The sequence below is a fragment of the Terrapene carolina genome, unplaced genomic scaffold, assembly GCF_002925995.2.
Source record: "Terrapene carolina triunguis isolate 2854851 unplaced genomic scaffold, T_m_triunguis-2.0 Scaffold88, whole genome shotgun sequence".
In the NCBI taxonomy this organism is placed as follows: Eukaryota; Metazoa; Chordata; order Testudines; family Emydidae; genus Terrapene; species Terrapene triunguis.
In genome coordinates this window covers 45,683,716-45,700,922 of record NW_020664439.1, presented here as the reverse complement: position 1 = coordinate 45,700,922, position 17,207 = coordinate 45,683,716, and the positions used below count along the sequence as shown (strand labels likewise).

The 17,207-nt window shown below is 41.8% G+C and overlaps 1 protein-coding gene across 3 annotated transcripts in view; it reads left to right on the top strand.

The window, feature by feature from the left end:
* The window catches only part of ARMC9 (armadillo repeat containing 9), a 105,136-nt gene that overhangs the window by 74,774 nt on the left and 13,155 nt on the right, over nucleotides 1–17,207 (top strand). For all 3 annotated transcript variants that reach the window (XM_026650117.2, XM_026650118.2, XM_026650116.2), the window contains 3 exons: nucleotides 9,494–9,598; nucleotides 10,021–10,136; nucleotides 14,721–14,845. In XM_026650117.2, coding sequence (XP_026505902.1) covers nucleotides 9,494–9,598; nucleotides 10,021–10,136; nucleotides 14,721–14,845 — 346 coding nt within the window. The remainder of the gene's footprint in view (nucleotides 1–9,493; nucleotides 9,599–10,020; nucleotides 10,137–14,720; nucleotides 14,846–17,207) is intronic.

The window sequence follows — 17,207 nt, the reverse complement described above, 5'->3', positions numbered from 1 at the left end:
GGGGCGCAAGGTGGAAGTTTCGCCTAGGGCGCGAAACTTCCTTGCACCGGCCCTGGGAGCAGCTATTGCTAGAGGTGAGGTTCTGTGACAGTGATTGCCTTATGTCCACTGTGACAGCACAAGATAGTGAAATCTTCCTTTGGTCTCTGGCATTTTTGTTTCTGAGGAATACTTAGGCCTGGTCTACACTACGGGATTAATTCGGATTTAGCAGCGTTAATCCGAATTAACCCTTCACCCGTCCACACTACAGAGCCAGTTAATTCGAATTAAAGGGCCCTTTAAATCGATTTCTGTACTCCACCTCGACGAACGGAGTAGAGCCTAAATCGATTTTGTTAATTCGAATTAGGGTTAGTGTGGCCGCACACCACCGAATTACTGTGTTTAAGTTAATGGGGTAGTGTGGCCGCACACCACCGAATTAATGTGGTTAAAAACCGAATTAAGGTGCTTAGTGTGGCCGCGCACAATCGAATTTATACAACCTGTTTCCCAAATTCGAATTATCTAAATTCGGATTAATCCTGTAGTGTAGACATACCCTTGGACATGGCTTTGATCTGTTGTGATGTATAGTGATCAGAGACCACTTCAAGAAAGGTGTGTCCTGAACTTCATCAGTGTTGAGCACTCTGTTCTTCAGGGGCTGCTCTCAGGAGTAAAAGGGGAGTTAATTCTCCATGTCCTGTTCCATCTTTGTAGAGCTGGAAGGTTGAAACAAATAAATGGCTATATTTTTGTGTTACATAAGCTCTTCCTTTATATAAAAGAAAAAACTCCCAAGACCACTTTTTTAAAACTTGCTTCTAGGCAAGCTAACTTTCAGGTGCTAATTGTTAAGGGTAAGTGATAATTCTTTATTTCCAGGGGCTTATGGACATACTGCCAGGCCCTTAGCTAGATCATTGCCACTGAATAACTGTAATTTTATTCTGTTATCAAATGGAGGCCTATTCCAGTCCCTTGATTACAAAATTGGTATAGAAGATACATGCCAAAATAAATGGCAACAAAATGATATACTAACTTCATGCAGGTTATTGTTTTTGTAAATAAGCAATGTTATTTACAAAATAACCAATGTTCACTCACCGCCTCACAGATTTAGTTAGACCTTTGTGGAATGCAGAATGCAATTGTTCTCCATGGTGAGATGGAGTCCCATGATTATATCTGATTTTACAGAGCTGCCTGGCAAACCAACTTAAGGGAGAGTTTGGGAAAGTTTTATACACAGAAAGTCTATAAGTACACACTCAAATCAACAGTGTCAGTTGAAGTAACTTTACAAACTGTCACAAAATCGATGCATTTCAGGGTATATACCTGTTGGCTGTTTGTTAACACAGACTGCCTGTTTTATAATATGCTAGTGACTATCTTGCTGCAAATGTGTATAGCTTAGTGGCTATTTTAAAACAACAAACACCAAAAAAAACATTGTAGGGAGGTGGCATTTTTGGATCACCACCCATTTTCCTCACCACATCCCTATCGCCTTCCATTACAGCAATATGTCTATGCAAAGATTTCCCCCAGTTACCATTAGCTTTCTATATTTTGCTATTTCTGTATTTAATTTTAAGTTAATCTGATTTTCTGTTGGCTTTTAGCAGCTCTCACGGTAGTGACCACTTAAGACTAAACTACTCCGCGAAGAGTTGGTAGATGCTACTTGTAACATCTTGTAACATCTTAAACCCTGTCATGTGCTCATGTTTATTTAAAATAAATAAACAAACAGAACTCAAAGCTTTTAACCAAACTGCTGAGTTTTGTCCAGCTCTTAGGAATTACATTTCTTATAAAAAAGAGATGGGTTGAAAAATTTTTTTTTTCAAAACCAGTTATAATTACAGTAAATTGTATCGTTGTTTGTGTTCATAGGTGTGGATTCCATCACAGTGTTACACTTCATAAAATGATATAGACACTGTGAAATGTGGACGTTTCAGTGGTTGGGAAAGCTTCCAGTTGTGCAGGCCTCCAGTGTAACAAAGTGGGTTATTCATTTGCCAGTACATCCTCCCTAAAATCATCTGCCTATTGAGAACAGGAAACTTTAAAAAAATTATAAATAAATAAAAATAGTAGGCAAAAGAGTCTAATTTGCATTTCCCATCAAACTGTAAGTACAACAGATGTTAGGGCTAGTCTACACTGGCAACGTTGTGTGGTCACAGCACAGCGCTGGGAGAGAGCTCTCCCAGCGTTCTAAAAAACCCATCTCCATGAGGGGCGTAGCTCCCAGCGCTGGGAGTGCAGCTTCCAGCGCTGGTGCACTGTCTACACTGGCGCTTTACGCGCTGAAACTTGCTGCACCCGGAGGTGTGTGTGCGTTTTCACACCCCTGAGCGGGAAAGTTGCAGTGCTGTAAAGTGCCAGTGTAGACAACACCTTAGCGTCTTCTGAATTGTGTGTTCACTGTTGGGAGAACAGAACAGGTGTCTTTGGCTGCCATCCAGCACCCTACATTAACAAGTGGGAATCTTACTCATGTGTGCTGCCCTACTTTCTACTTCTCACTGTGGAAATAGACAGTGGCTCACCAGACACAAAGGAAGGGTGAAAAAAGGTACATGCTGGCTGATCTCAAAACGTTCATACCTTGTTTTCAACAATTCCATCAGCCATTTCCCATGGAAACAGGAGCTGAAAGTCAGTCACCATCTGGGAGTTAGAACTATGATTTGCCGGACTCAAAAGCTGGCTACCAGCTGAGAGCAAAGAATATTGGCTTCCATAAAGCACGTGTACACTTTAGGAATCCAAAACTCTGTAATTCTCCAAGAAAAAATATTAAAAGTCTACACCTCTTTAAAATATCTTTACACACAACCTTAATGGAATACAATTATTTGGTTCATTTTATGTACATGTTTTGAAAGAACATTTTCTGAAAAAAAAAACAACGCTCTTAGTACAGATTTACCAGATAATCTAATAGGTGGGCTCACAACACACCCAAACTGAATTTACCCAGTTTAACCTCATGCCATGTCATGTTACTTTCCACCTTATTCAGGCACAAATCATTTAATATATCTTTAGTACCTGCTCCTGCAGTGCACCCCCCCCCATTAAAGTCAATAGGACTCCCCACAGAAGTAAAGACTGCAGGATTTATTGCTTAAAAGACAGATTAGATGCCCCTTATTATTTTAAGAACAGAGTAAATCACCTATTTCAGCAAAGCATACTCGTGTCAGCACAAAAGTGTATTTGCTATGCCATGTAATAGCAGAGATGATGTTAAAGTATTTATTTTTAAATATTGGCTTTACTTTAAATAATTAATCTTTAAATGTGGTTTTAATTGGGTTTGGACAGCCTTTAAAAGCAGTCTGTAAAAGTAAATACATGATATACTAGCTCTAATTCTAAGTTAATTTGTAAATTTGAGATTTATTAGATAACTGGACAACAGACATTTATGGGATACCTTCTGATCCACCTATCACTCGGCACCTGGCAATAAAATCAGTTCACTTCAGTGTGAAAAAACAGCTCAACTAGAAGCAACATCAAAAGAAAAGAGCTTAATGTTAGGGCTTGTGCTACAGTGGCACAGCTGATACACTTCAGTGTAGATGCTACCTCTGTAGATGGGAGATTTTCTCCTGTCGGTGTAGGTAATCCACCTCCCCAAGAGGCACTTAGCACGGGGACTTAGGTCAGTTTAACAATGCTGCTCAAGGGTGTGGATTTTTCACATCCCTGACTCACATAGTTAAACCAACCTAATTTTCCAGTGTAGACCAAGCCTTAGACTTCAAGCCATTAACACCTTCACTGCTGTGGTCTGCTGCAGTTGTTGTGTGGTAGGGCATCATTGTGTTGTGGTTGTAGTGGAATGATGATACTTCTATTTGAGATGTACTCCGTACAAGGGACTAGAATGTGGATGTTTGGATCCACATACCTAGTACATTAAGCAATATTCAGGTGGTTGCAAGATTCTGAAGATTAGAATGGAGATTAAAAGGAAGTATTTTTTCACACAACATACAGTCAATCTTTGGAACTACTTGCCAGAGGATGTTGTGAAGGTCAAGACTACAACAGGGTTCAAAAAAGATCTAGATAAATTCATGGAGGAAAAGTCCATTAATGGTTATTAGCCAGGGTGGACAGGGATGGTGTCCCTAGACTCTGTTTGCCAAAAGCTGGGAATGGGCGACAGGGGATGGATCACTTGATGATGACCTGTTCTATTCATTCCCTCTGGGGCACCCGGCATTGCCCACTGTTGGAAAACAGGATACTGGCCTAGATGGACCTTTGGTCTGACCCAGTACGGCCATTCTTATGCCCACTCGCCAATAGAGCCTAGAACTTTGTGTGCAGAATGAAATAGAAGCCTAAACTGAAGGACCTTCGATATCTAGTTAAGATAGATAACACGATGAATAGAGTCAATCTGTGAAGAGCTTTAAAGCTTTTTAGAAGTAAAACTGTTGTCAGGCCAATGGAAAAAGCAAAAAAGGATGTTATGATCATCCAGTTTAACTCCTGGCATGTGTCTAGCTGTTACGTTGTAAGCATACTAAAGAGGATAAATAACAGGAAAGCCACTGATGGTACATTTGTCTTGTTGCTTTCATCCAGAATAATTGCAAAATTGCTTTATAGACTATGGTTGATATTTTCAACTTTTAGACATGTACTGTATCTTCCATTAAAATTAATGTATGCAGTGGTGTTGTAGCCTTGTTGGTCCCAGGGTATTAGAGAGACAGGGTGGGTGAGGTACTGTCTTTTATTGGACCAATTTCTGTGGGTGAGAGAGGCAAGCTTTTTGAGCTTTTCACGCCCACCACTGAAATGTATTTCTTATAATACAGCAGTCATTCTATACTAGCAGTGCTATGCAACCGTTTTTAGAAAGGGGTATGAAGAATAACGTCTCCAATTTGTTGAGAAAAATGACTCTGTTGGTCTTTTTTGGAATTATTTTGAGGAAGTATAATTAAGAAAGGAAAACAAGTAAAGACTGCAATCACTAAATAGAAAGTGGGTTTAAAGTGGAATTCATCCCAGATGATTAACTTAACTGGTGCTTTCTTAATTCCCGGCATGAAACAATAATTCATTCCAAGGCTTTTCCTTTAAACCATAGAATATTTTTTGAGGTGTATAAGCAATATGTCTATAACCTAACCTATGTAACATAGGCATGTTCACATGCTCCTGTTGCCCATGGCAGCAGGGCTAGTAAGAAACAAACTAGCCATATCAGAACAAAGATTATGGTTTTGTTTAAAATATTCAATAGGTGCTAAATAGATCAAGGTGCAAGCAGAAAAATATAGGGTCAGATCCTTAGCTGTTGTGAGTCTGCATAGCTCCATTGAGTCAAGGCCTACTGAGGGTGGCGGCAGTATCTGTAGCCAACATGTGCCCATTTCTACCACATGAAATCTCTCCCATACGCACACTTATAAAGTATCTTCTTTCTAAAACTGTTTTGAGATTGCATAAGCATCCGACATTTGGATGATTTTTGTAGCAAAGTGTCATAAGGTGGCCGACCCATTAAGTGAAGTAGGTCCAGTTCCCCTGTGGCAGAACAGTTGTTCTCATTTGGCCTTTTAAGCGGGGATGGTCGTATCTGTTGGAGGCTATAAAGGATCAGGGGGAATCTGAGAGGAGAGAGACTCAGTGAGAGAACGACCTGGTGAGTTAAGTCTGCAGGCGTTCCCTGGAAAGAGGGAGGAATTACCAGGTAGTCAGTGGAGAGGCTAGCCTGCTGGCTTTCAAGAGTGAGTCAAAGCTGGTGCTGGGAGACTGAGGGCTAGGAAGCCAGGGGAGGGGTAGCCAGCTGTCCTTCCTGAGGCAGAGAACCATGGCACAGAAGGCTGGAGAGGGCTGAAGGCTGACAGCAGCAGAGGGAGGTGCCGCCTGGTTCTTGGAACTGGAGAGCTGAAGCCAGAGGGCCAGAGAAGGAAGAAGGCTGGAGAGCCGGAGTGTGATGAGGGATGCCGGGGTTCTACTTGATGTACTGTCTGGACTGTGGTTGCGGGACTTGGTATTGGGGCTTACTTCGTTATGGCTTATGTGCATTGGCCTGCTAAAATAAATCCCCCAAGGGTTATATTTATACTCAGGAAGACCATTTGGATGATTTCTGGGGCCTTGAAAGGGGAAACTGAAGCAGGCATGTCTGCTGTGCCATGGCCTACCCAGGAGGGTGCTCTTGTTGGGGCCATCCTATGACAGAGTTATTTCCCAGCTTGACTGAAACCTACTCCCTCACTTTATGTCATGCTAGTGTAAAGATGCTTGTCCTGTCCTTTTTCTCCTTTTATGCTCTTTGGGAATGGTCCAAAACCCACTGTAGTCAATAGATAGTCACCATTGACTTTAATGGGTTTTGGATCAGACTTTTTATGTTTCATAACAATAGCTAGTTCTTCTTCGAGTGGTGTCCCTATGGGCACTCCACTTCAGATGTGCATGTGCCTCTGATTGGAGGTTTTTGATAGCAGGGTCTGTTCGTTCCACACACGTGCTCCAGACCTCCTTGTGCTCTGTACTGAGGATATATGGATCTGTGCAGGTGAACTGCCCTCAGTTCCTTCTCAACTGCCCTATGGCCTAAGATGGAGTTTATAGTGTTCCCACTTCAAGCTTAACCTTTAGCTTTTAGCTCATTTGGGTTCTCAGTCTACTTTAGTTTGCTCCTTTCAGTTTATAGTTTTGTAGTTCTTCTAGTTAACTAAGAGTTTGTTTCCATTAGACATCCCTTCCTTTCCCACCCCTATCTGAGGGGTTCTCCCTCAGGGGTTGTCCTCTGCGTGGGATTCTGGGATCCCTGGGATTCAAGCACTGCCTCACCTGCCATTAATCTATGCCAGTCAGCAACGGGCATTGCCAGTATATCTTGCAGACACGTACATACTGTGTAAGAGCAACATCTGCTCAGCCTTCAGGAGTAGATGTTTTCCCTAGGAAAAATAGGGAGGTTAAACTTAGGCTCCTCATGAGGGAGCTCTCCCTTCAACCAGGCTCGGATCCAGGCCCAGATGCCCGCCCTGTACATCAGTCTCTGAGTGACCACAGTACCCCATCGACCTCAGTCATTGTAGAAATTGACTGTTTCAGAGACTTCATGTTCCAGAAGGGGTACCGCTGAGGCTCCAGGCTTCTCCAGTACCTGGAGTTCTTAGTCAAAGACTTCAGGCTCTTTCAAGAATCACAGTACCAAGCATGCCTTGGTACTGAAGCCATCTCCAGTACAGTCTAAGCAGATTGCAGCACAGAGAGTAAACACTTTGCATCAAGGAAGCTGGTACTGTCTACAGAGCTCTCCATGCTATGGCCAGTACATAAGCAGGTGTCTCAGATTACTACATTGGTAACTCTAAAGCCAGCAACATCCTCCATACCATCTCTGTCTGCTAGACAAATACCACTGAAGCAAACAGCATCCTTGGTACCACTGCTGACCATTGCGGAACCTCATTCAGTTTCGGCACACATTCACCTGGTACTGCAGGAATTTAGAGACTTGTCTGTCTCAGATGAGCCAGTGTCTCCTTTGTTAATGGGTACCAAATGACTGTCAGTACTGCGATCTTCTAGGTCACGGAGACCTTCCCCCTCCTCAGTACCTCCTAGTTCTCCGGTACCTTCGGGATGAGGCAGATAAACATTGTTTCTGCCTCCAATCTGCTCCTCCCTTGGACTATGCTGAAGGCATCTCCTCAGATGCCCAGATTTCTGGACAGGGATATCTGTTGTATTAATTTAGATAGTATAGACCCAAAGCCTCAAAGGTATTAACATGACACTGTCATTGCCCAACATTAAACAGTATGAAACAAGGTTTGGGGTTTGGTATACAGAGACCTCAGCCTGCTTCCAAGGGGCAAGAGCTGAGAAGGAAGTGACACCACAAACCAGTATCTCCTCATCTTCACCAGATGAGGCTGCAAGGCCTTCCCCACCGTCTCATGCTGACGGTTTTAAACAGTTTCAAGAACTTATGAAACCGATTGCTAACTTTGTCCAGATCCCCGTGGAGTCAGTCCAAGAGTTGCAGCATACGCTTTTAGACATTCTGCACGTGACAACTTCTGGTCAAGTGCCCTTGCCAGTGAATGAGGCTCTAATTGAACCTGCCAGACCATCTGGCAGACTCCGGCTACTGTACTGCCTACAGGCAAACAAGTATTCTTTCTTCTTATGAGGCTGCTAATGATCAGCCACCTTCTAGAATAATAGCCCATTCTACAAGATCCCAATGTACATCCATGGCACTGTAGAAAAATGTACCAGTTGCAGAAATTTGCAAAGCCTCAACTTGGGCATCAGTTCATACTTTTTCCAAACTCTGTGCTCTGATGCACACTCTCAGGTGCGGCTGTTGGCATGGCAGTAGAGTGACCAGACAGCAAGTGTGAAAAATCGGGACGGGGTGGGGGGGTAATAGGAGCCTATATAAGAAAAAGACCCCAAAACCGGGACTGTCCCTATAAAATCGGGACATCTGGTCACCCTACATGGCAGTCCTATCATTAGTCTTAGATACAACTCTGAAGCTCTGTTCTCCTTCCACGAGTATTGCTCCGGAGTCATCTGAAGTGGAGCAGCCATAGAGAGACTGCTCAAAGAAGAAGGAGAGATTACTTACCTTGTATAGTAACTGTAGTTCTTTGAGATGTGTCCCCCTATGGGTGCTCTGCTACATGCCCTCCTTTCTTTCTGCTTCTGAGTCTCGTCTCACGGGTCTTTGCAATAGGGAAGGAACTGAGGATGTTTTGCCCACACAGCTCTATATATCCTCAAGTATGGGACAGAAGGAGGTCTGGTGTGTGTGCGTGCAGGCTGAATAGGCACTGCTACCAAAAATCTTTGATTAAAGACACATGGGGCACATGCGCATCTGATGTGGAGCACCAATAGGGGGACACATCTTGAAGAATTGCAGTTACTATAGAAAGTAAGTAACCTCTCCTAGAATGATTACGGTAATTTACTTTTCTGTACAATGATTTATTGTTACAACTTTTTAAAAAATCAACCCCACCTTTCCCTTAGTTCTGTCGTGGTGCTGATCTGTCATGTTCTTCAGAGGATGGAGGGGAACTATTCTCGTTAGAAAGTAATGAATATTAACACCATGTTCTTTATTATTGAGCCTACATAGAATACTTGGGGATTTGAGATTTCAAGGCGAGCAGCCTGTCAGGGCTATAATTTTTTTCCTCCAGCCTTGCTAAGGTTATGCAACTGCTGGGAGGAATTATTTGTATTTATTTCTGATTGAATCAAAAGCTTGGACAAGTGTGTATGTACACACATGCACACACACACACATATATAAAAATTCAGACACACATTAGTTCACATGTGCAGCCCTAGTAGCAGGAGTCATTTATGTTTTAAATGTGTATTGCACAAGTGACTGCCGGAATGAAAATTAAATGCTTAGACTGGAACTGCCCAAGGGACTGGGTTCAAGTAATCACTTGTATTCTTGTAACAGGAGGACCATGATACAATGGAGGCTGATCTGGACAAAGATGAGGTGTTACAACCTCAGCTGGGAGAGCTATCAGGAGAGAAGCTGCTGACAACAGAGTATTTGGGAGTAAGTACCACTCATTGGGATTCTAAAATACTGAATTTGTTTGGGTAGGTATTTAATTTCAACATTTCAATCAACATGTAACACCCAGAGGTTTAATTATAACAGCTGCCGCCTTCTTCTACGTATAAGGCTGGCTGAGACTCAGCTCTTTACCTGCCTACTCAGCCCCAACCCCTTACTATCTGTTGAGGAACGTCTATCCAGCAGAAATAAGATGGGCTTGGGAAAGGTAAACTTGCATCCTTACTGAGCCAGCTTGGAACAGAAAGAGCTATAGTGTAGACATGCGGTAAACCATGGCAAATCCTGTTCAGTGACATTAGGATACAAATCTAGGTTGATGCTCAGATAGTCTTCATATCCCTGTCCCAATGACTTCAGTTTCCCCTCTCTTTCCTCCTTTTTCTCCTTCTGTGTATTAGATAATGACCCATACACCAAAAGTGAAGAAGAAGCTGTTTCCTGGTGTCCATCAGAGCATAGATGAGCCTCTCCAGAGACCAGTCACCCCGGGCTATCACAGAGCTGCATACCCAACGTAAGTCTGGGCAAATGAGGCAGAAAGTTGGATTATTTTTTTCTTAACTTTGAATTTTACTCCAAAATAATGTAACTTGAATATACAAAAAATAAAGCCAACATATTGGAAAGTACATTGCCATTGTCATTCTTTACAGGTTTTTTATCTAAAATACTGGACGTTTGAAAAAGAAAGGGAGGGAAAACTGCAGTCAAAGACAGGTCCATTGACCAAAGTCATGTACTTGGGATAATGGAATGAAAGTTTACAGAGTCATTTGGCCTAAGCTTGCAGTAAATCCTGTGTGTCCATGTTCTCCAGCTGGTTTATAGTATTTCTGTGGGTGAGTTCCATGCAGCAGTTGACATACCAGTGGATCTTCCACTTCATAAACCAGAAAATGTAATCTCCTCTTGGGACAATTGCTACCCTCATGTGAAAGCAGAAATTAAGACAGACAAAGATTACAAATGTGATAAATGCGCTAGTTACTTAAAATAATAAGTCAAAGGGATCTGGCGAAAGGGTGATCTGTGACTTCTGGTTGCAGCTCTACGTGTAGCTGAAGTCAGTGGTAGGATATTGTTTTGCAATTGGAAGTAAGAGACCTCGGGACCCTAAAGACATGGTATTTATCAAGCTTTCTGTTGTTAAACAAAATAAGTCTTACCTAGTTCATTCTTGAGATGCGATTTCTCCTCTTCATCTCCATTATGGGGGAGGTAGAGGATTTGACATTGTCCTATCACACAACAAGGAACAAGTTTAACCAATTTTTCTTCTTTCAGGTGCATGCAGTCTTGGATTGTACCAAATCCAAGTAGCCATGACACAGGGTTGAGGAGTAGTCTGTCTTGAGGATTTCTCGTATCCATTTCTGTGTGCACTTTTCAAACTGAAAGACTACCAACCATTCCTATTAGGATGGAATATGGTACCTCAAAAACCACTAGATCAACAAGATAGTTAAATAGCTTTTTACTTATTTTATTTAAAAATTAAAAAGAAAAATGTCAAGTTGAAATCTGCACATTTTTAAAAAATGAGTTACCTTCAGTTTCAGGTTCTATATCTGCCTTTAAGTTCTCCAGTCAGTATTTTTTGTTTTTACTTTCACATCTTTCTATTTCTTAAAATACGTTTCTTTCCCATTACATGCGGAAGACCCACACAAATAGGGTAACTGACTCTGAATGTGCAAACAGTGAAACTGATTAAACACAAAGAGCTGCCAAATGTACAAAGTAAACAATCAGAGAAATTACAGAGAAAATATTTCATTTACAGTGAGCTTCGGTATTACTTGTAAAAATAGGGAGCATTCTCAGACAAGTTGTGATCATTTATTTTAAAGCTGCCCTTACACTCACAAAGTCTGGGGAGTAATATCAGTAGGTTGACAAGTTTATACTGAGTTTCTGTATACAGAGAATGGTTTACTGCATTGTGTCCAGTGAGAAAATTACCTTTTGAATAAGCAACAAGAGTATTTGCAATGTCTATACTGCACCAAACCCAAAGGTCAAAATCACTTTGCTATGAGCTAAAGCCTCATTTAATACAAATTATTTTTGTAATATCCATGTGCTACTTGACTATAATATGACTTTTATATAGTTTCTTTCATACAAACTGTCACAAAATGCTTTATTTGATTAAAACAGTTACAAAGGTAAAATATGAAAGCAGAAAGTAGGGGAAATGGTAAAGACAACATTTATTCTACATGTATTGTATATCTACAAAGACACTAACCAGAACCTTGACAAAATCAGTTTCTAGTTGAGTGAGTAACATTTTCCCCATTTCAGGATATAAAAATTGAGCATGGTATATAAAACAAGCAGTCCCAAGTTCTGACATTGGAAATGTATGTGGGTATCCCAGGGAAGAATTTGGCCTGCAAGGTCCTATTTTTGCCTATATACTATTCTCGGTAAATTTATGAAGAAAATGGCTGAGGTGTGATTATAGAATCTAATTCCTCTTCACAGCATAAGCAGGGTACAGATTTTAAAGTATATGGTAAAAGAATCTTTCTTCAGAATGGTCTGTTTTTCCATATCCATAAAATTCCAAATCTTAGCAAACCATCTACATATGGCAGGAGAGGAGTGACTCAGTAATAATGTGGGCTGCTCTCAGTAACGCACAGATCTTTTTATTCTTGGTTTTATTGCGCTTCCCCAAAAGAGCTACAGACTCGAACGATGTAATCTGTCGAATATGCTGCTGAACATGGAACCAAAGCCACTTTGCTACTGGTCAACACCATCAAATGTGTTCAAGGGTTCCCCTTCCCCTGTAATTTCTGCTACCCACAGTAAGCTAGAAAACCTGGATTCATTCTGTGGAGTTTATGATCATTGTAGCTCTCAAATGCCACAAAGGTGGCTTAGCCTCACTATCCCATTTTATAGATGGGGAAGATGAAGCATGTCAAAGTGAAATGACTTGCCCCAAGGTCATGCAGCAAATCAGTGGCAGAGCTGGGAATAGATCTGAGGTCTCCTGACTCCCATTCCACTGCACTCATCTCTAGATCACAGCTGTTCCCTAGATGAGGTTAAATAACTCATGTCCATTACTCACTTCCACACAAGTAATACCCCAGAACTGATTCCTTTCTAAAGATTTCATCAAGGCTTCCCAGGCTTCTCTGCCTGATATTGATTCCACGCCATGGGCTGACTGTGACACAATTTGAATTGTGCCTTGCGGCTTGCTCCTGTCTCACAATGCAACTAAATGACTGATTGCTCAGAAACCCTCTGGGGACAGCCAGCTACAATAGTTGAGGGAACTATTCCTGCCCTGGAATAATGAGGATACAAAGCAGCCTCTGCAGATTGTTTCTTTGCCCCATGTTGCAAAACTTTAAATAATTTCTGTTTGTTTTTGCTGATTTAAAAACTGGGGGAAATTTAAATTTCACTATTTTAGTCAGATGGTAAAACCAGTGTGAACACTATTAAGCGCCAGCCAAGTTTAAAATAAGAAAGCAGGCATTAATCGCATGCATGAGAGGTTTGCATTTTACAGTGAAACCCTCTATAGCGAACTTCTGTGTGCAAGCAAACAACTAGAGTAGAAAGGCAATAACTAGAAAAGTGGATTTACAGAAGAAAAGGACAAGATCTAATGGAGTTTATACCCAGCTAACTTATTTTAGCAAATGAAATTGATTACTAGAGGATAAGAACTAATAGGATGCCCTTCTGTGAGCAAAAGCAGTAAAACTGATCAAATTCTAGCAGTCCAGACATGAAGAGAAAGGCTTGAGCTATATTTATTTGATTTTAAATCACTTAAGTAAACTAGTGACTGCATTGTATCAAACTGCTGTGGAATATGACAAGTTTTACCCCTTGATGCTTTTCCACATGGGGAATCTCAGGAAAATTAATCCAAATTAACTAAAAGTATAAATTTAAAGTGGATTAAATGGCATTAAACCAGTGTGGACACTCTTATTCAGAATTAGCGTGGCGTTCATTCAGTTTACAGCTTGACTACGGGGGGGGGGCACTCAGGAAAATTACTTCCAGTTAACTAAAGGTGTGAATTAAAAGCGGATTAGTTAAAATGCATTAAACTCTTATATGGACACTCCCATTCAGAATTAAAGTGGCCTTTGGAATTGAATTAAACTAAACCAAATTAAGACCATTTAATTCTGAAAGAGAATGTCCATATAGGGACTTGATACGGTTTAACCGATCGTCTTTAATTTTGTGTGTTTGGTTAATTTGGATTAATTTTCCTGATTGTCCCCATGTAGACAAGCCCTCAGTCTACACTGTAAGGGGATGCTCTAGCCAGGAAATACTGTAGAGCTCTTTTTAAAGACCTCCTACTTTATGAGATCACTCAGGAGGGACAAATTGTTTAATATTCCTCTCTGTCTGTTCCCTTAGAAACTGATTTAGTGGGCCAATTATTAACCACCTCCTTGGAAAGGCCCTTTTCTAACTAGACGACTCTTAGCCTGATTTTGCTATGAGTATTCAACAAAACTCTCAACTCAGGGTAACTTCCCTTCTAGTCCCCTACTTTGTCCACCCAACCCACCCTCAGTGCTTCCTCTCACCCCATCTGATTGCCAAGCAATCTTATCCTCTCTCTTCTCTTTCAGCAACTTTTCCCTCCTGACAACCAGCCCTATCCAAGAAGTTCTACAGCTGTTAAGTTAAAATACTGTGTTATGTTTTGATCTTGCATCGTGCGGAACCCCCGTAATATTCAGAAACAAATTTTACACTCCTGAAAAATCTTGATGTGGGAAACCTGGTAGACCCATTGGCCCTGCCTTTGGCGAGGGGGACACTGATATTTTGTCTCTCCAAACTGTCGCAAGTTGTGGGTTCCTTCCCAAGCTATTTATTACACTAGGAAAAAATGTTAATTTCAAATATATCGAACATCATCTGATTTGAGTAGTACAGTCAAAATGCTATTAAGTTGTGCCCCTGGCACTAGCTTGCAACATAAAATACACTTTTCTGTTTCTTCTGTACCTTTCCAGGAAATTATATGGTAATTCTCATGCAGCTTTTTTAGGCTGTAAATATTTATCACCCTGCATTCTCATTTCTCCTCTAGGCCAGAAAATGATGCCATTTCTTCCCATGGCAGGGACGGCACATTCCAGTCTATGCATAATTGTCGTCCTCCCACTCGTAGTGGTAGCAGGTCCAGCACTTCCGACTTTTGTATTTCCTCTGCAGGTAAGGATATTCTGAGAATGCTGCTGTTAATTGTTCCTTAACTGGGTCAGACGTTTGGAGGCGAGGATGCCTCGTGGTTGGGCTGTGGAGTTCTAAAATATGGTCTGCCGCTGACTTCCTCTTTGGTATGGCATCATTTACAAGCCCCCAGCATAGATTCATAGATTCTAGGACTGGAAGGGACCTCGAGAGGTCATCGAGTCCAGTCCCCTGCCCGCATGGCAGGACCAAATACTGTCTAGACCATCCCTGATAGACATTTATCTAACCTACTCTTAAATATCTCCAGAGATGGAGATTCCACAGCCTCCCTAGGCAATTTATTCCAGTGTTTAACCACCCTGACAGTTAGGAACTTTTTCCTAATGTCCAACCTAGACCTCCCTTGCTGCAGTTTAAGCCCATTGCTTCTTGTTTTATCCTTAGAAGCTAAGGTGAACAAGTTTTCTCCCTCCTCCTTATGACACCCTTTTAGATACCTGATCCAAGCAGAGCTGCAACCCAAAGACATAAAGGCCCAAAAATGCAGTATGCAGTGTTGCATCTTGAGCTAGATGAAACTGCGCTCTACAGACTACAGGTCCAAGAAAGCCATGTTCCATCTTGAATCAAATGGAACTGCAGCCCACAGAATCTACAGTTTCCAGCAGGCAATATTACTGTCCTCAAATAAGCCCTTTGCTTGGGCCTAAATGAATTGTCGCTGGGACCTGTCGTCTCCTCTCTATTACCATTGAAGGCAGCTGCAGTCACCTTCACAACTAAGCTGAAATGATAAAATGTGGTTGAGGATGGGAACCCATTAAGTTTACAGCTGCAAAGTGGGAGGGACATAAACAAGATAGTAAAAAAGTTTGGGGGGGAGAGGGCAGCATATCCCCCCTCATCTCCTCCCTTGTGGTTACACCTGTACGTCTGTTCCGTATGATATTAAATTAGCTGTGGCCCTTAGGCCCCTAGCAAGTTGTCAGAGCCGACCTCAGCTGGGCAGCATTTATAGACTCATAGACTTTAAGGTCAGAAGGGACCATTATGATCATCTAGTCTGACCTCCTGCACAACGCAGGCCACAGAATCTCACCCATCCACTCCTGTAACAAACCCCTAACCTATGTCTGAGTTATTGAAGTCCTCAAATCATGGTTTAAAGACCTTAAGGTGCAGAGAATCCTCCAGCAAGTGACCCGTGCCCCACGCTGCAGAGGAAGGCGAAAAACCTCCAGGGCCTCTGCCAATCTGCCCTGGAGGAAAATTCCTTCCCGACCCCAAATATGGCGATCAGTTAAACCCTGAGCGTGTGGGCAAGACTCACCAGCCAGCACCCAGGAAAGAATTCTCTGTAATAACTCAGATCCCACCCCATCTAGCATCCCATCACAGACCATTGGGCATATTTACTAATATGCTAATAATCAAAGATCAATGAATTGCCAAAATTAGGCTATCCCATCATACCATCCCCTCCATAAACTTATCAAGCTTAGTCTTCAAGGTCCTGTTGTAGAGAACAACAGCATGGACGGCGCTACTAGAGATTCTGTCCTTGCAACTTGAATGGAAGCTAACACAAACTCATCTGGGTTTGCTTTTGAGAAGGGGAAGGGCATGCAGCTTACTGATCAGGGTAGTGGGGTACCAGCCTATTTGCAGGGGTAAGTTCGACAGTGTAAATTAGACACTAACAGCAAAATGTGCTGGGATCTCAGTTACAGCGTCTTGCAGCTGGCAGTGCAGAATTATTAAAAAGTCACCGACTAAGATGTCTTTGCTTCGCTTAGAAAATATGCTTTGAATCAGTAAAGAAATGGCATATTTTTTTTTAAATTTCCGAAAGGAAATGAAAGGGATTTTGAGAAGAGTAACCAAGGTTTCACAGACAAGAATCTGCTTGCATAATGTGCAGAGCTGATATAATAGGCTTAACCCAAGACAAGGGGCACAAGAGGAGCAGATGAAGTTCCAGCTCAAGGCATGCATTTGAGCACTCCGTATATTCTGTCATAATGAGAGGCACGGTCTTCAAGCCTCAGATTTCACAATAGCGCATAGGAACAGAACAAAAACATTCTGCAGAGATCAGCTGGCCAGAAACATTGGCTCAGAACATCAGAGGTTATAAGCTAATAGGAAACCTGCTGCCTTGGCAGTTTTCCTATATTGAGGAAAAACCAGTCTTTTAAATATTCAAACTTCGTAAAGGGGATTAAGCAAATCGGACATCAAAGGTGCTACTATTTGCTGATTAAAAATGCCTGGTAGGATGAAACCCTCTATTGGATACTGATTCTGAGAAATAATCCCTCTATTTCTAAGGGACACTTCAATCCGAAGGAGCCCAAACTGTCTTGTAAACGGTGTGTTT